Source organism: Oncorhynchus gorbuscha, linkage group LG21, assembly GCF_021184085.1.
Source record: "Oncorhynchus gorbuscha isolate QuinsamMale2020 ecotype Even-year linkage group LG21, OgorEven_v1.0, whole genome shotgun sequence".
In the NCBI taxonomy this organism is placed as follows: Eukaryota; Metazoa; Chordata; class Actinopteri; order Salmoniformes; family Salmonidae; genus Oncorhynchus; species Oncorhynchus gorbuscha.
The window spans coordinates 21,963,115-21,982,379 of record NC_060193.1 but is presented as its reverse complement, the minus strand read 5'-3'; the positions used below and the strand labels follow the sequence as shown (position 1 = coordinate 21,982,379).

The window sequence follows — 19,265 nt, the reverse complement described above, 5'->3', positions numbered from 1 at the left end:
ACTTGGACTTGGAGACTCCAGACTCAACTTTGGCTTGAGACTGATGACTTCAAATTATCTGGCCAAGTTTTGTAATGTTTTGTCACTCATTTTGTGGCACAGTCTACATGGATTAATCTACACGCAGCCAGAAACAGTAGCCGCATCACCACCCTTGTAAAAAAAAATGCAACAGATTGGCACTCCGATTGGACCAGAAAACTGTCAATCAACATATGTCTTGTGAGCTCACGAACAGATTGCTGATTTGCTGGATAGCTACAGAATTCGGTGCAGCGCAAACGTTAAATTGTAGTGAGAGAGGTTTACCATAAAAATAAATATGCAGCTCCAAAAATAGTTTGCTGATCAAGAATATGAACTGTTTACATTGCAAGCTAACCAGTAATGGGGCAACAATTACTAGCATAGGACTACTGGTCTTTTGGTATGTAACGATTGCTTGATATTGATCATTTACTTATGAAGTTTGCATTTGGAATGTATTGTTCAAATCCAATGTGGCAAGGAAGCACCATAAACGCTGTTCTCAACTTGCACTCTCCAAATTCCCGCCATTGGAGAGTGCTTTTTTCCCTCTTGTTAAACTATTTGCTGTTGCTTTCACATGTTTAAATGCATAGGCACTATGTGGTAAATCTATTTCCCATCTAATACTGCAATAATTGCTAGCGTTTCATCGTTCCATTACCTTACAGTTTATTGAAACACGTAGAGATGTCTGTTTCATGTTTGATAGACCTGCAATACATTTTCATTTCATAGCCAACCGTTTCTTACCCCGCTCAGAGTGGGCGCGATGTGTAGTGCACGTGATCATTCGCAAAACTCATCAGGTAGAAGTTATGCTTATTTCATTCAATGTAGAGTTCGCTTTGTTCATATTTCCCGGGTGTCATATGTCTCTGTCATTTTTGCTGTGCGTAATAGGCTCCACGCTTTGGAGTCATAAAGTTGAATAGGATACAATTATTGTTCGGTGTGTGCATGGTGTTGGAATATCCTCAATAATCATTCAATCTGATTAAGACGAATGTAACAATGGATGTGGAAATTGCGTTTTACATTGTAGAACAAGTTTATTGGTTGTAATTGCCAATTGGGTAAATGTATGCTCCTGCGGGATGGGGGTCAAGTGCTTATTATGTACTGTATAGTACTGTACTGTATCGATTTGGTTTATCAGATAGGACAGGTTAAGCCTGATACAGAGGCTATTTCTTTTGGGCTAATACCCGTGTATATTTGGTAAATCTACTTGTATATTTTGTATGATATGGCGCTTTCACCATTGGATCACCAAAGACCTGTAAATAAATCTACACTCTGAGCACGTCAACCTGCCTCGCCTTGTGTTGTTTTCATGCCCTTACCACTGCTACATGGTCCATATTTTACAATTACATAAGCTAATAAAGTATGTTGAAGACAAAATAATGAAAAGGGCTGTCCTGTAGCCTCGATAAATAGACAAAGATGTGTAGTTGCCAGGGAAGTGTTTGGCAGTTGGGATTTTATCTCAGTTATTGCCATATTCAATTTATTTCTTGGTCATTTTGTTTATTGACTTGTGGCATCTTTTTTTTGTTGCTTTGCCAAAGACTACTTGCACCAGTAAAAACAGTATTTTCAAGTACTTAATTGTTATAAATGTTAAATGTGTTATTCTGCTATGAAAAATCTAGAAAACATGTATTTTACTTGGAGGTCTACCTATATAAATAAACTGTCAAGTCAAGTGGGTTCATCCTGATACCCAGACATTATACAGAGCCCTGTCAGTCACATTCTGAACTTGTGTTTCTCCTCTGAAAAGAGGACTTTAACCTCTTAACTCACTACATTTCTGCCACGACACCCTCTTTTAGCAACAGATTATTCCAAAACCTTTGAACCTGATTAGCATTTCTTCATGTCATTCAATTCGTTGGTGGGTCTGCAGAAATTTGGGTCGGGCCGAAATTGAAGCACTCAAATCATCATTGAATTATTATTAAATGCACATAACCTGCCTTACTGCTGTGTTATGTACTTGATCGCACACACACACACACCATTTAACACCTGCTTTCGCAGACCAAATAGTAATTTATTGACAATGTAAATTCATGGCTCTTGCATTTCACAACCTGTAATATGACAGTATTTTCTAATATGAACTAATTAATGTTGATTTATTCATGTTGTCCACTTTTCCCAAATGAGTGTCAAGTCTACTGCTCCCATGCCGGGAAAGAGTTTCCCACCCTTGCAAACTTTCCGAACGCTCTGGATAGGACCCCCCCTCACTCAATTAAATTATATTGCAATGTAAGGGGCTTTATTGGCATGGGAAACAAATGTTTACATTGCCAAAGCAAGTGAAATAGATAATAAAAAGTGAAATAAAAAACAATATAAATTAACAGTAAACATTATACTCACAAAAGTTCCAAAGGAAGAGAGACCTTTCAAATATCATATTATGTGTCTATATACAGTGTTGTAAGGATGTGTAAATAGTTAAAGTACAAAGGGGAAAATAAATAAACATAAATATGGGTTCTATTTACAATGGTGTTTGTTCTTCACTGGTTGCCCTTTTCTTGTGGCAACAGGTCACAAATCATGCTGCTGTGATGACACACTGGTATTTCACCCAATAGATACGAGTTTATCAAAATTGGGTTATGTTTTCGAATTCTTTGTGGGTCTGTGTAATCTGAGGGAAATATATGTGTCTCTAATATGGTCATACATTTGGCAGGAGGTTATGATGTGCAGCTAATTTTCCACCTCATTTTGTGGGCAGTGTGCACATATCGGCCTAATTCTGCTCCTCGTGCATTATTTGATGTTTTACATTGTACACAGAGGATTTTTTTGCAGAATTCTGCATGTAGAGTCTCAATTTGGTGTTTGTCCCACTTTGTGAATTCTCGGTTGGTGAAAAGACTCCAGACCTAACAACCGTAAAGGACAATGGGTTCTATAACTGATTCAAGTATTTTTAGCCAGATCCTAATTGGTATGTCAAATTTTATGTTCCTTTTGATGGCGTAGAAGACACTCCTTGGTTTGTGGAAGTTACTTGTGGCACTGATGTTTAGGCCAAAGTATACATAGTTTTTTGTGTGCTCTAGGGCAACGGTGTCTAGATGGAATTTGTATTTGTGGTCCTGGCAACTGGACCTTTTTAGGAACACCATTATTTTTTGTCTTACTGAGATTTACGGTCAGGGCCCAGGTCTGACAGAATCTGTGCAGAAGATGTAGGTGCTGCTACAGGCCCTCCTTGGTTGGGGACAGAAGCACTAGATCCTCAACAAACCATAGACATTCTCTCTCAGGTCCCACCAATAAGCATGCTAGAGGACTCGTTTATCTCCCCAGACACCGCTTCAAAGGAAGCTCTTTTGAAATGTTTTGCTTTATTGTTTTTCATTGCAACGCTTCTCTGTTCTTTCCCCCCCCTCATTCCTGCCCCCCTACCATCGTCCAAAGGGGACAAACAAGTAGACCCACACCCCTCCCTCCCCATCCTCTATTCTCCTCTGTCCGGAAAGTGCTTCCAGCATGCCCTTATATGTCCAGAATTCTCTGCAAGAACAGGAAGACACAGTTTATGTGAATCTGTGTTATTGTGTCAACCCTTTTGCACCAGCTATTGAATTAGACTGTCGGAGCATTAGTATCAGCACTTGCCTTTTAAGGTATGCAGTAAATGAGGTATTTCCCCAAGGAACACAGCGACAGCCCAATCAAGAGTGTCCCCTGAATTGCATGATTTGTTCTTATGAATCAGAAGCCAAATAGGAAATATAGTAAAACCTGGAAGAATGAATTGTCAAATGCATTATGTAAAATGTGCATAAGCAAATTATTGTAGTGTTCTTTAACTTTACATTGCGTTATGTCTTGTTTTCTTTTATTTTCAAAGTTTATTGACCTTTGTCCTCGATTATATAACCACAATGCTACTGTACAGATGTGATGTTTCACCCAACCGGTGTTTAGGCCTGTACAGTATCAAAATGATAACCACAGCACACTACAGTAACTACAACACTGTAAACAAATGTTTTGATAATCATTCACATGGACATGGTATTGGCCTTTGACAGACTAGGTGAAACAGGGAAGTCTATTAGCTTAGCACAGCCTTGCCAACTGGACAGACTGAATGGCTTCCGCCCATTGGCGAACCTGATTAGTAATGTTCTCACTTTTCCTCAACCACCCCCCTCTTCCGTTCCTCTCACAATGCCTGGAAGTATCCTAGACTTAAGCTACATCTAATTCTCTGTTTTCTTAAATGTTGTTTTTCTTTTTTCATTTCTTTTTTTTACTATAAGACACAATTGATCCGGCCTCCATCAAAACAAATAAAAGCACAAGGACACACACAACACCCCTCGTAAAACACTGCTTCCGACTCGCATTTAAACACAGGGTTTATACCCAAACATGGCCATATTGGTTGATTTGCCATTGTATGCAGCTTGTGCACATACGGTATATTTAAATTCCTACAACATTCTTCTGCGATATTCACTGACAGAACATTTGTATGAATAGTTTTTCACCTATTTGATTTGGGTTGGCTTCAACAGTCCTTGAAGTGGGATTTGTTGTTTCATGATAATAGCTTTAGTGCCCTAATTCAATTTGACAGTGCGGTGAGTATTATCTGCATGATAGATTCAGAGCTCTGATATGGTGGGAAACCTCAGGTTTGCAGCTTGCATCATCCCTGTGAAATATGTGCTGTTTCTGCATGGGCGCGGCCTCTCTCTCTACACACTTATCTACTTCTGGCCTTGACTGAAGGTCAAGGTCCTCCTGTTCGGTCAGAATTCTTTGATCTGAAGTCCATGGTGTGCTGAAGCAGCCCCTCTGTTAGACCTGTGTATTGTAATGCGATGCAACTCTTTGTGAACCTAGGATGTGCTTAAGATTAGCTCATTTTTCCGCTTGTTTAATTTTTTTTTTATTGGTGACCTTTGATAGCTACCCCCCCCCCCCTCACCCCCCTCTTATTGACGGATGTCCTGCGCGGGCGTTTTCATCCTCATCTCGGTGCGCCTTGCAGGATGTATTCAGAGATGGTGTGTGTGTGGCGGTGTGTAGTGCTTTATGTGTGTGTGTGTGTGTGTGTGTGTGTGTGTGTGTGTGTGTGTGTGTGTGTGTGTGTGTGTGTGTGTGTGTGTGTGTGTGTGTGTGTGTGTGTGTGTGTGTGTGTGTGTGTGTGTGTGTGTGTGTGTGTGTGTTCGGCAGTTCCTGCACATCTGTCCTCTACATTTCTATCAATCTTGGGGGTTGTTGTTTTGCAAGCCAGGGAGAGGGTATCTCCCATCTCCCCCACCCTCCTCCTCACCCCACTCTCCCGTTTCCTTCCTCCCCTCTGGCAGCAGGCCAGAAACTTCCGGAAGCCTTTATGGTGCCCTCACAACTCCATGTTCACCTGGATCTGTCACCTCAGAAATATACTCAACATTTAGATAACATTTGATGTTATTTAGAGCGTCTGTAAAATAGCTCTGATTTTGCCGCTTGCTAACCCTAAGTTGCAGTACGTTGAGGAAGGATATATATGCGTCTGGTGTGACAGACAATGCAACATGTTCCAATTGTCCAGCCTGATGTATGTGGAAGTGCAAGGTTAAGTCATTCAAGTCACTGGCTTCTGCTTGTTCTATAGTGTGTTACATTTGAAGAGTTAGCCCTTATCTAATATCTGAAGAGCCTCTCTCCCATGGGGCAGGCTTTGAGGTTGGAACGAGGTTTGTTTATCTAACATGTGGGTGTTCTTCAAACTTCCTCCCCGACAGTTTCCTCAGAGGGAGGAAGGCATTGCTAGTCCATGGTGGAGGATGGTCTTCTCTAACCCCGAGGGTAAACTCCTGGATAGCCTCACCCTCATCATCCCTCTTCCCTTAGGATCCTCATATACATTTTCTTTCCTTCTCGGCGCAAAAACACACGCCACTTTCCTGCCATCACCTTGTTTGTAGAGGCGTTAGAAAACTAATAGTCCACTAAAAATACCCCGCCTGCCGAGTTGGAGCACTGGGTTTGGGCAAGAGCCTTTTCCTGCTGTAGGCAGCACAGCTTCCAGAGTAGGCGTGGGCTGTTGAGGAAAGAGGACATGAGCGGCCCTGGTCAGGAATCAGGCTTCCCGCGCAACATTATAAAGACTCCCCTCCCTCTGGATACCCTGGACAGTCTTGCTCAGACAACTGTGGAGGGAGTAGGTTATTGCCCAGCCTAGCCCGAAGACAGTTAGTTACAGATTGAGGAACCTGAGAGTTGAACTGAGGGTTGTGAGGACAGCATCGTGCGCATTGGTTCTCGTCCCTGCTGGTCGGGGTAAGTGGTAACCTAGACGTTTTGTAAACGTTATATATATATATATATATATATATATATATATATATATATATATATATATATATATATATAATATAATTCATAATATTTACATGTTGCCTGGATTGGATGTTCATGTCTCATCTTGTAACTTTTCTGTCTAAGTGTACATTTTTTCAACATGGTGGCACCTGGAGGGTGAATTATGTGTGAATAAGAATCTCTTTCTGTGGCTATATTACATTTCTTACAACATGACAGATATGTAGATATATAAAATGGGGATGTGTCGGTACATCAGGTACATCAATTACACAGTGTTTCGTAAAGATGCACTATGTTTCAGTGTCGTCTTGTTTTGCTTCGTGCAGGTACGAGTAGGGAGCTGGTCTCACCTAACAGAGGCGTCCAGGAGACTGCCCTCCATGTTTTCTCTAGCTGGTGTCTTCTGCAACAGGGTAGGTCAATGTGAGGCAGCTGCACTTTGACTGGGACAGTATATGATACATTTCAGAGACTTCCATAATATACCTAGTGCCATTGTAATTCTACTATAATGAAATGATATTCTGTGAAAACAAGTCTGTCTTTTCCTTTATCTCCCAAACAAAAGATGAGCAAGATCCAGGTGGTGGAGGGATATAGGGTTGGAGGGAGGCATGAGGCGGCGGGGTCTGAAGCGGCTGCTGCGCAGGGATACGTAAAGGAGTTTACGCGCCACTCCAACGACGTCCTGCTGAATCTGAACGAGCTGAGGCACCAGAACATTCTGACCGATGCCACCCTGGTGGTGGGCACTGCCCGACTGCAGGCACACTGTGCTGTGCTCATTGCATGCAGGTTAGCTCAGATAATAATATTCATTGTCATTTTTCTGGTCTTTTTGTTATTGTTCTTCTTGTTTTTGTTCTACTTTGCGAGGGGGGGGGGTGCTGTGGGATTATTTTACTCTTAAAATACTCACTCACTCCATTCTCTCCGTCTCTCTTAGTGGGTTCTTCTACTCCCTGTACTCCCGTCGTGTGTCCTCTCCTGGATGGAGTGGTGCTGCAGGCCAGGCCCTGACCCTGTCACTCCCTGACTCCCTGGACCCCTCCAGCGTCTCCCTGCTCCTGGACTTCATGTACACCTCCCAGCTGCCCCTCACGCCACGCACAGTCCCCGGAGTGCTCTCCGTCGCCACCTACCTGCAGATGGACCACGTGGCTGACGCCTGCAGAGCTTTCATGTTACACAGGTGAACCCCTTTCTATAGAAGTCAATGGGTGAGTGTTGGGAGGCTGGAGGGGTGGGAGTGATAATGGTAGTTTACAGGATTAGAGTAAAAAGTGCATTCACTGAAAGAACGGTGACAGAGAGACTTTAAATTAGGGTAAACGTAGATAATCATTTCAGTTAGTTGCATGCTTTTTAAGCTCTAAATTGTGTTTTCAATTGTGTGAGGCATTAAATGTACAGTACAACCGACTATTGTAAACTTTAAATAGGCTTCTAAGTCTCTCCTATGGGCGCCCTGGCTGATATGATAAAATATGATTGACAGGCGTTACCTGACAGTTCCTTTTGTTTACAGTGAGAGGATGAGAGGGACGCCCCCTCAAATGAAGCTGGACTCCACGGTGTCTGTAATGTCTGCAGCACTCTCAGGGGGAGCTCCTCTTAATCCCACTGTCAATGGAAGACCCCGCCCATCTGTCCTCGTTGTCTCCACCCCCTCCCAGTCCGCAGCGGAGGCTGAGGGTCGTATGTGTCATGACTCGGCCAGGTGTGTGTGCGTCTCTGTAAAGTGTGGGCCAATGTCCCATTGTCTGAGTTCAGCTAGATCATTACATGAGTTCCTTTGTTTGTCCAGCAGGGTCCCTGGAAACTTCCGGGCCTGTCTGCAGCCAGGGACTTTCCTGACCCGCGAGCCCAGGTCAAAGGAACTAAAGCAGGAGCCTGAATCACCCATCCTGGCCTCCACCCCTTCTCCAGACAGCCCGTCTCGCTCCAGCTGTCAGCCCAACTCTCCTGCGGAGTCCAACACCTGTAATCTAGGTGAACCCAAGCGCAACCCTGACCCCAAATCCTGCAACTGGAAGAAATACAAGTACATTGTCCTCAACCCCCTCTGTGCCGAAAACACGGTAAAGGAGGAGGAGCCTGAGGAGGGCCGGCAGCAGCTTGACCACATCCCCACCTCTGATAGGATGGAAGTGACATTGAAGCCACCTATGGAGGCATGGCCAAGGAAAGGATCCGGACAAAATGAAAGGTGTGTTGTCAGTATTATGCATATGAAGAAACAAAGCCTTTAAGATAGCGCTATCTCAACCTCTAAGTCATGTTGACAGTAAACGTTCTAAGGGACCTTGTCTGTCCAAGGAGATAGTTTAAGTTGGCACTGACTATATTCTTTCCTCCTGCTATGATGTCCCTGGCTGCAGCCCTCCCCTGGTTCCCCACCCAGGGCTGCCAGCCCACCCTGTGGAACCCCCCATGGTGCCCCCCACCCACAAGGAAGGAACAGGTACTGCAACCTTCATAGATCATAAACGTGTATATATGTATGTATGTGTGTGTTTATAATATAAATACAGTCATATGTTAATATGAGATATGTATTGATGTATAATATTTCTCTGCACCTCCCTCTCAGTCTCGCCTTGCTGTCTGGCACCACGCCCATTGGAGCCAGAGGCCGCCCACCACTGCCAACACCCAATTAAGCGTGAGAATTACAGCTTGCCATTCTGTTACTCCGGCAACCTGAGCGTGATAAAGACTGCCTGCATAGGTGAGGCATATAACCCATCACATCTGATTATGTTATTTAACACACACACACACACATACACCTCCAATACATGATGTTTAGGTGCCATTTATCATCATAGTATCAAACGGATGGTTTGCAGCAGTTTGGACAGTTAAGTATTATGATAATGGCTCCTTATTACAGTTGATTATCGCCACAGGTAGTTGGTGTGTGTATGTTTCATTTGCTGACCTTCCCTTCTTTTCCAGCCCCCATTGCAGGAGACAAGCCTTACCGCTGCAACGTGTGCGGTGCCCAGTTCAACCGGCCCGCCAACCTGAAGACGCACTCCCGCATCCACTCCGGAGAGAAGCCCTACCGCTGTGATACCTGCGGGGCCCGATTCGTTCAGGTGAGGACCCACCACTCACGAGGGACAGGGGTTGGAGAGAGGATATGTGTGTGTGGTGGGAAAGGAGTGTGTGTGGAGGACCAAAGTGTAAGATCAAACTAAACTCGTCGGTTGATGTTATACGTTATTTAGCAACGTTCATCTGGTTGACTTGTGTGTCTGTGGTCTTACAGGTGGCCCACTTGCGAGCCCATGTTCTGATTCACACGGGGGAGAAGCCTTATCCCTGTCACACCTGCGGCACTCGCTTCCGTCACCTGCAGACCCTGAAGAGTCACCTGCGCATTCACACTGGAGAGAAGCCTTACACTGTGAGTATACTACCCATACATGACAAACACACACATACGTGTGCAGACACAGACACACACATAATGCACGCCCGCATACAGGTAGGCAAGCATGCACACGTGCACACACCTCTTGTGTTTGACCTCTTGCTAGTGTACACACCGTTATACAATGATGAAATAGATTCCTCTCTCTCTCATATATGTTAACATTGCCAAAGCAAGTGAAGTATATAATAAACAATAAAAATGAACAGTAAACATTACACTCACAGAAGTTCCAAAAGAATAAAGACATTTCATGTCATATTATGGCTATGTACAGTGTTGTAACGATGTGCAAATAGTTGGAAGTACAAAAGGGAAAATAAATAAACATATTGTATTCACAATGATGATTGTTCTTCATTGGTTGCCCTTTTCTTGTGGCAACAGGTCACAGATCTTACTGCTGTGATGGCACACTGGTATTTCAGCCAGTAGAAATGGGAGTTTATAAAAATTGGGTTATGTTTTCGAATTCTTTGTGGATCTGTGTAATCTGAAGGAAATATGTGTCTCTAATATGGTCATACATTTGGCAGGAGGATAGGAAGTGCAGCTCAGTTTCCACCTAATTTTGTGGGCAGTGAGTACATAGACTGTCTTCTCTTGAGAGCCAGGTCTACCTACGGTGGCCTTTCTCAATAATAAGGCTATGCTCACTAAGTCTGTACATAGTTAAAGCTTTCCTTAAGTTTGGGTCACTCTCTGTTTAGGGGCAAAAATAATTATATTTAGCTGTTTTTTGGTAATTTCTTTCCAATTATCTTTTAGTTTTCTCATTATTTGGTTGGGTCTAATTGTGTTGCTCTGTGGGGTCTGTTTGTGAACAGAGCACCAAGTCTAGCATAGAGAAATCTTCCCTTCTCATCTCTCTGTAGGTGATGGCTTTGTTATGGAAATTCTGTCCCGGAGGTCTGCGAGAGTGTCTCGCTGGTCTGGGTGGGGTGTCTATTGATCTGTTGCTCCTGTGTGAGGTGTTGGGGCTGCGGTTGAGGGCGATGTCCTTTAGGGTCCAGACAAAGGTGGGCACTACTGCCTTGTATAGGTGGACCTGGTCGTAAAGGCTGTTCAAGTCCAGGGTAGAGCTTTTTCAATCACTCCCTTTCCTGCTGTGCTCTCAGGTTATTTGTGCCTGTGTGTATTATTATATAGCTGGGTGACCCTAGTTGGTCCTCAGAAAGAAGCTCTAGGGCGTCCTGGGTGTTTGAACACCAGAGTTTAGACACTGTGTGTTTTGGGAAAAGTTTATTTTCTTGTGTCTATTTCCCATTCAAGTCCATAAGGAGTACAATCTGTGGCGTGGGTATGTCCTCAGTGGGTGTGTGGGGGGTTATCAGGGTGGCTGATGGGGGATGCTCAGAGGGGGTGGGATTCCCTGGGCTTGGGGTTCTTAATTTGTCTGTCTTGCTGTGATATCGAGGCCATGCTCAGGGGCTGAGGTGGGCTGTTCTGCTAGCTTCTCTGCAGGGGTGGCCAACTCTCTAATGGGTTGTTATCTGTCACACGCCATCCCCTTCACATCCAGAACTCTGATCCTTTCCTCTCGTGCTCTAGTGCACTCTGATCATCTCCTGTTGATGATGTCTCACCTCAGTCCAGAGTACAGATAGGTCTCTCTCCACCTCCAGCTCTTCGGGTCTGGTTGAGGGGGTGTTGTTGAGCAGGACTCTTTTTTTGTGCTGACTGGAGTGTGTTCACCTGCTGTTCCAGCTCCATCTGTCTTACCTCCAGCTGGGTGAATGTATTCTTCATTTCAACAAGGGAGTAGTACTCTGTGCTGGGAGATTGACTTTCCGTATGGGGTTGCTCATCTGTGGTGTTGTATAATGAAGAGGTTTGGTCTGACACGCTCGGGGTAGAGCTTAACCTGCTGAGCTCTCTCTTTGATTATATGAAAGTCCAGCTGAAACTGTTTGGGGTTTCCCTGTACGATTACTGTTTTAGACTTGTACAGGTTAACATCCTGAGTCTCCCTCCATCACTAATGACCTCTGAACAGCAGGAGGGGGCTTCAAAGGCCTTGGCATTTGGGAAGGGTAGGCTGACTCTCCTGCCATTGCCGGGCTCAAGGGCTTTGACACCTCTCACTTCACATCGCAGTGCTAATTGAAGTTTCAGTCAGATCTGTTCTGTGCTATCAAGCTTGGTTGCCTTAACTTAGCATTCAGTCCTTATAAAGTAAAATATATCATTGCAATGTATTTTTCTTCGTGACTTTAAAAAGTAGCTTCAGACTAAACATTACTCACTCAGTTCAAGGTTAGATGCTGTTTTCAGGTTTCTGTGTTTTGTTTGCCAGAGCATTTGCTGTATAGCTTGGAAATAAGAATCTTTGGTAGTAGGAATCCGTCCAGGTAATTTTGTCCAATGATCAGATTGTAGGTTTGGAGTTTTGATTTCTCTCTGTCTCTCTCCATCTCTCCCAGTGTGAGAAGTGTGACCTGCACTTCCGCCACAAGAGCCAGCTGCGTCTCCACCTGAGGCAGAAGCATGGCGCCGTCACAAACACCAAGATCCGCTACAAGGTCCTGACCGACCCCTACCATCCCATCCTGCAGGCCTGTTGACGGTCCTCCCTTTGACCCATGACCTTTAACCCCTAACCATAACCCCACAGATACCAAGAATAACCCCAACATTTATGTCAATCAAATCATGATTGTTTATCAGTTTCCACCCTGGTTTCTCCTGTGTTGTTATTGTCAATGGCTGTGTCCCAAATGGCAGCCTAGGCCTGGTTGCATAAAACACCTTAATTGAACAGAGAATTTTCTTAACTTTAAATCAGTTGAACAAAACATTTTAAAAGGTGAATTTCTCCCTTAAATTAAGTGAAAAAGTTAATGGTGCCCATGAGGTCCGTTAACTGCTTCGTTCAGTTTGGATATCAATGTAAACAGATTGTGGATGTGAATGTTACTTTCGTCTGCTCTGGTTACAAAAGGAAAACATCAACCAGCTAGCTACTTAGCTAATCAATGGAAGGTGCACGATCCATGGCTACAAAAGGAAAACGTCAACCAGCTAGCTACTTAGCTAAACAATGGAAGGTGCACGATCCATGGCTACAAAAGGTAGCTGGCTAGTTAGCTACTGCTACTCTGAAAACTAGCTCGGAAGTAATATAAACAAGTTGAGAAAAAAGTAACCAGAAACTAGGTTTATTATCTAATGAAGCAATTAAGTTCCATTTTGATATCTCACAAAATGAAAGTGACCTCTTTGACGAGAGGTTAAGTCAGTGAATCAGACCAAGCCCATGGTAACCAGATACTCTGTCTGCCATACATGGGCTCTATGCAACGCCTTTAAACAATTCCCTTAGGCAAGGGACAATTATTTCTTAATGTAAAGCCTTATGGGAAACACTTAATGTTTTATGCAAACGAACCCTGTACATTATATAGTGCACTACTTTTGACAAGGGCTCATGGAGCCTACAGGAATAGGATGCCTTTCAAAACTGCCTGGCCCCATCAAACCTGCCTGATTGAGAGCTCAGCCTCGCCCCTCAAAAACATGAGCTCAAGTCTGTTTCACTCAAGTATGTTTCACTCACTGGCTAGAGGGGCCATTATAAAACACATATACATGACTAGTTGTAAGCCAATCAAACCATGATGTTGTAAAGGATTTGTGGAAAGGCAGCCGGAGCCAGAGAGAGAGAGAGAGAGAGAGAGAGAGAGAGAGAGAGAGAGAGAGAGAGAGAGAGAGAGAGAGAGAGATCGGGGCTGATATGTAGATAGGATGACAATGCCTCTCCTCTATGGTATTGAGCTGGAGTCGGTCTCAGGCCACTTTAAGAGTTAGGTGGATAACATGTCAAGAGAGCTGTCGAAAGTTACTGGGAGTAGTATGAGATGTTTTTGTATCCAAGGAGGTGCTTTGAAAAGTTGAGAGTTTTGAGGTTATGAGTAGAGAGTGAGTGAGACACAGACAGAGCTAGAAGAGAAGGGAGAAAATGAGGATGAAGGACTAAGGAGTGTGGCTAGAAGAGAAAATACATTTGACATGGTTGGTTGGAATCATGAGATGAGGAATTGATTTCATTAGCGTGACAGAGAGAATGTTATAGTAAGTTGTAGAGTTGAATAGAGCAAGTGAAAGAAAGTTCTGCGCCAATGCTTTGTTTATTTTCAAGTGCCACAGCTATTTTTAGGGACCAGGACACATTGGGGACCCGTTGAGTATTTGAGATGGCAATGCCACAAAGATGTCATTAAATAACAATACAGAGATAGGTAATAATGCCCTAAGAACAAAGGTAATAATGCCCCAAGCACTACCGTGTGAATCGACTACTCCGACTGTGTCAGCTTTAAATAGCTTTTTTAACTAATGTTTATTTTTTACACACTAAAACCAAAGGCCTGGGGCCTTTGTATAATGTATATGACAGGTGTCATATAAGATACGATGTTTTGCCCATTACATCCGTTCTGTATTTTTCTAAAGGTTTTTATTTAAAATGGCAGACTATAACTTGTCATCGGTGCAGAGTCCGAGCAGGCAAAGGACTTCCGTCTCTTGTGTATGAAGGAATATCTTCTCTCAGAGCATAAAAGCTAGATAATGCGACTGTAAAAATGGATGAGAGATGATATTGATATTTGAAAATGTATGGTGTTCTTTTGCTGGACAAAGACAAGGACTGTTTTATACTAATTAAATTAAATTGATTGACCTTAACTACAAATGAGTTGTGAATGTTTTCTGTTTTTGTTAAAGTCCTAAATAATATACCCTATGGAGATGGCTTGTGTAAGTCTAAGTACCTGTACCAGTTAGGAAAATAATATTTAATTGAAAAGAATCAGATATTATTCAATATAATTCTGAAAACAGTATTCTACCTATCATACTGATATTAACACTAACACACACACACAAAAAACACACCATCCCCCTAGACTTCCTTCCTCTCATTAACTCACCCTTCAGACCTGCAAGACTCAGAGGAGCCAATAGCTCCTCAAACCGTTCTCTGAATCTGGGTGTTGGTGAAGGAAGGAACAATGGAGTCCCGGGCACCTGTTTCCGGCACGGCTCTAATGCGGAGCGCACACTGCCGTCCACTATGTGTGTCAGCATACTACTTCCTGTGGCAAAGGGGCAGCGGCCCCTGCTAAACTCTCCCACCCTCTGTCATCCCCATTTCCTGCTCTGTGATGGGCTTGTGGCAGGCAGAAGGACTTGATTTCTGTAGAAAAGCCAACGATAAAGGCTTGAGCTTCTTTTTTTATTTATTTGTATTGCGCTGTTGGCGGTATAAGCCCTGCGCAGGGGGTGTTCCCATTTGAATCATTTGGTTTGTCTGAAAGACAAACTGCCTACACAGAAGACCGGGAGATCTGTGGCTAAATCCAGTGCGCCTACTGTGCTGGCAGTCGGATAGCTCAAATCACCGTCCCTACAGAGATTCCACGACGCAGGCCACAGCAAAGTTAGATACTAGCCTGCTTAAGATTGAAAAATGTAAAACCATGACCACAGAGAGACTGTCAGACAATACAGCAAAGAGCTGCCGTTTTAAAATCGAGTTCATGTTTCCGACATGAAGATCACGGACGTCATGATTTGACATCATTTTTCCCCCAGTGTTCCCAGTGGTCTTGAAAGCACCATGAGTCAGATGCAGGTACCATCAGTCCAGTAAAATAAAAAAGCTAATTATGTGCTAATTATTTCAATTTATGTTCAGCTGTGCCTCGCAAGAGCTACACCAACTGATCTATTTAGTTATCAAAGCTTGAGTTTTGAAATATAATATGGTCTGAGAGGAACCTTGTTGGCAGGTCAGGCATTGAGCTAATATGTTGTGATAATGTATTAGGCTCACTGCACAAACCTCATTCCTACAGAACTGTTTGTATAAGGCTAATGTTATTTTAAAAAATCTGCTTTCAGACGGATACAGTTGCCATGAAGAGATGCACTTGTCATGTTTTTTTTTTTTTTTAATCAGAGAGATCTTGTCTTGCTTTCTGACCGCGAAAGTGATCTTGACTCAGCAAATGTTGGTGACCACTGCCGCCGTCCTTGTTTCCTCAATTCCTATCAAAGCCCATTGGAGGATATGGTCCAAGGGGGAGGGACCTTGGATCCACTCCTCCAATGCTCTCCTTTGAGGAAGGAGGATGCATTACGTTTGCAGACGGCCATTGTCTGCGAGGGAATGGCAGAGAGGACAAGTGGCAGTTACTTAGACAAGCGTTGGAAATGAGAGGGGACTTTCCAACCCCCCCCCCCCCAGCATCACCATTGAATTAGGAATTAGTCATTTCATAGGATCTCTATGATAAATCACTGACATGACATGGTCTACCATCTGTAAATCAATAGGCAGTTCATCTGCTGGACCCTATTAGTTCTTGACACTGGCAGCATCCTCACACCTCAATGCTTCTATCATAAGTTACAGGCTATCAGGGGAGAAACTTTGGTTTTAGAAGTGGGAGGGACATAATTGTTTTGATATTTTTTTATCCAGTCGAATAAACACTCTAGACAGCCTACCCGACTGCTCGGAGGCGTCTGCATGGTCCCAAAGCACACCGTTGCCTTGTTTTGCATCACATTCCAATGATAAAACGGGACACAAAAATGTGATTTCAAATGTGTCCCCTCCATCCCCAGTGACAGTTGTGCCCCAGCAGGCGATGTATGAATTCCTCATTCATTCTATGCTCCATAACCAGGGCTGATTGTCATCTCTGTTCTGTTAATTGCATTGCTCATTGTATTGGCAGAGTTGAAGCCTAATTGGCACAGGTGAAAATGTTAATTATATTTCTGGGAGGCAAATCAACATGTTGATTGTGATGTTGGGAGAAGTGTGTGTGTGTGCATGCTTTTCCCAATAGCACAGGACATAATGGGCCGAGTTAACCGCGGTTCTGACTAGAGGGAGTACAGCAACAATCAGAAGTGACTTTTTCATAGCAGGTTAGGAGAATTTATGCAGCAGGTCAGGATAATTTACGTGGCAGGTTATGAGACTTAGTTTAAGGTTAAGAAAAGGGTTAGGCTTAGCTAAAATGCTCTCCTAACCTACTACAAAAAGTCACTTCCGGTCATAGCTATCTACTCCCTCTAAGCAAAACCGCCACAATTGGTTTGCATTGGTTTGTTTGTTGGTTGATGAATCTTCAAGTCCCAACAAATGTTTATCATTACTATAGAAAACCATTTTCAATCATGAAAACATCTCAATACTTTGTACATTTCAGAATTCTATCACATAATCCATAAATGTCAATAAGTTTTTTTACCCATGACATTAATAAAACACTGTATAATTGTTGAACTAATGTGCGGTCCAAACACTTAAGACACACTCTTGTCCACTTACCCTCGCCTTATGCCCTTGGGGGAATCCCCGTTGCCATCTTGGAGGGTGGTCCAAATGATTAAGCCCTCGTTTTTAGTCGGCTTTGCGAGTGTACAATTATGTTCACTCAGAGGCCTGAAACTCCCCATAATTCAATTCGCGATGATTGTACATCCGCTAAGAAAAGTCAGAGAAAACGTAAAAACAACACCAAAGGAGAAGTCAACATACAATTGTAAGTAAAAACGAATGCAAATAAGTTAGACATTTTGCTAATACTTAAACTGTAAATGTTTGTTTGGTAATATTTTGTAAATTATTCAGAAGTTACAGCTAGGCAGGCTAACGTTAGTTATCGAAACAATTTTCTAGCTATCAAGGCGTACATTAATAATTATATTTAATATAATGCACTCCTAATTGACTATAGCGCATAAAAAGCACCCACAAGCAATGGCTGAAAACACAATGATCGCGGGATGAACGAGTGACGAATTTCCAGACAAGGGTGGTCCATTTAAAAATCATTCCTTCCATCATTCCTTCCTTGCCCTGCAAGTGTATATTCGTCAGACGCCATGATACCTCATCAGAAGTGTCCACTTAATTATAGGGCTGAGTGGATAGGGTGTCTTTTCAGTGTTTGGCACGTAAACGCTACATTAACGCAAGGCCCCCTACAAAGGCGCGCTCTTGAGAAACGCCGTTGCGCGTTTTTCTTCCATTCCTTAAAGGCAGAACCATACGAGCCAACACAGTCGGTTAATTTATGGCATTGTTGCTCGTAATACGAAACCCTGTCAATTTTAAATCACATATCCTATGATAAACGTGTTGAAGAGATGGCTGGAATTGTGTATTCATCATTTATTTAACTAGGCAAGCCAGTTAAGAACGAATTCTTATTTGCAATGACATGACGGCCTAGGAACAGTGGGTTAACTGCCTTGTTCAGGGGCAGAACGACAGATTTTTACCTTGTCAGTTTGGGGATTCGATCTAGCAAACTTTCGGTTACAGGCCCAACACAAATCAACGAAATTAAAGAATCAACCCATACCGGGGTGAGTAGCAATAGTTGTGTCAAAGTGATATCAGGGACACAGAATCTTAAATTCAATAATAAATACAATAGTAATGAAAAAAACGTTATTGATGAGAGAGAATTTAACTGGGACTATAAAATAATGAATACATCTTTTTAAATTATTATTTAAGGCTTATATTTCTCGTGGGCGTTGATGAATAACACCCGTGAACAAACGGCTACATCAAAAATGCATAAAGTTCCCTTTCCATATCCATATTTTTTGTGTTAAGGTAAAGGACACTTGCATTTATATGTAAAGCCTTTTGGAATTCACATTTTACACTGAATAAGTGTGATTTCCTGGGGAAAGAGAATGCACTGCAATATAGGAATGGCCCAACTAGCTGGAGGCTATGTAGACGCCCTTTGCAAACATGTTAGCTGCTACTGCATACATTGCATGTCTGTAGTAGGCCTATATGGGAAGTCCATAGGTTAAGAGCACATCAGCATACATTAGCGTATACACGATGTGCTTGCTGGCTTCAGTTGCATTCGTGGTTATAGCCTATAGGCTACCAAGAGACGAATGTGTTAGGCTATAGCCGAACATGTTGCCGGAAAAGTAACTGAAAACAGGTGGAAAACTAGGCTACAGGTAAAACTATTTTTTTTAAGACAGTGCAAGTGTCTCGAACTCACTCAAGCTAAGCCTGCTGGCTTCATTGATTTAAAAAAAAACTGAAATGTAAGCTATTTCACCACCTGTTCTGATCTGCTGCATGCACGAAAGGGTTTCTATTTATGCACGTACCTCGTTTTCAATTGCATTGTCTATGTCTTGTATTTTCATTAAACGCTTGAATGTGAATAAGGATATACAGGATAAGGGTAGCGTATAGCCTATGATACAGAAGTGGAGAAGGCGGCAGTGAGCTTTGAGCACATGCTAACCAACTAAAATATTCCTAACGATTACCATGTGTAGGCTATATACACCGCCACCAGAGTGCATCACCAGAAAGTGTTTAAATAATTCCCAAATCATTTAAATTGAGATCACACCGTTTTAT

The 19,265-nt window shown here is 42.9% G+C and overlaps 2 protein-coding genes across 8 annotated transcripts in view; both read left to right on the top strand.

Moving 5' to 3' along the window:
* Nucleotides 1-6,074: 6,074 nt before the first annotated feature.
* On the top strand, nucleotides 6,075-14,521 carry bcl6b (BCL6B transcription repressor). Of its 2 annotated transcripts, none has more exons than XM_046318432.1 (11): nucleotides 6,075-6,348; nucleotides 6,720-6,806; nucleotides 6,962-7,188; nucleotides 7,340-7,585; nucleotides 7,922-8,113; nucleotides 8,201-8,602; nucleotides 8,775-8,857; nucleotides 8,987-9,124; nucleotides 9,355-9,497; nucleotides 9,671-9,808; nucleotides 12,259-14,521. In XM_046318432.1, exons 2-11 carry the CDS (start codon nucleotides 6,774-6,776, stop codon nucleotides 12,397-12,399), a joined length of 1,743 nt encoding a protein of 580 aa, XP_046174388.1. In that variant the 5' UTR covers nucleotides 6,075-6,348; nucleotides 6,720-6,773; the 3' UTR covers nucleotides 12,400-14,521. The 2 variants fall into 2 exon arrangements, with proteins under 2 accessions (XP_046174388.1, XP_046174389.1); XM_046318433.1 differs by having other exon boundaries at nucleotides 6,077-6,348; nucleotides 8,204-8,602.
* A 139-nt stretch (nucleotides 14,522-14,660) lies between these two features.
* The window catches only part of slc16a13 (solute carrier family 16 member 13), a 56,564-nt gene continuing 51,959 nt past the window's right edge, over nucleotides 14,661-19,265 (top strand). For 2 of the 6 annotated variants that reach the window (XM_046318443.1, XM_046318435.1), the window contains exon 1: nucleotides 14,661-17,397. The gene's annotated coding sequence lies outside the window, so the exon portion shown is untranslated. Of the gene's footprint in view, nucleotides 17,398-17,437; nucleotides 18,227-18,666; nucleotides 18,851-19,265 lie in introns of those variants that run through there. The other 4 variants (XM_046318438.1, XM_046318436.1, XM_046318437.1 and 1 more) reach the window with 3 other exon arrangements.

Coding starts and splice junctions, on each gene's coding strand:
- bcl6b (XM_046318432.1), top strand. CDS start 6,774: ATGTTTTCTCTAGCTGGTGTCTTCTGCAACAGG. Junction 8,858..8,986: donor CACCCACAAGGAAGGAACAG/GTACTGCAACCT, acceptor CCTCCCTCTCAG/TCTCGCCTTGCTGTCTGGCA. Junction 9,809..12,258: donor CTGGAGAGAAGCCTTACACT/GTGAGTATACTA, acceptor CATCTCTCCCAG/TGTGAGAAGTGTGACCTGCA.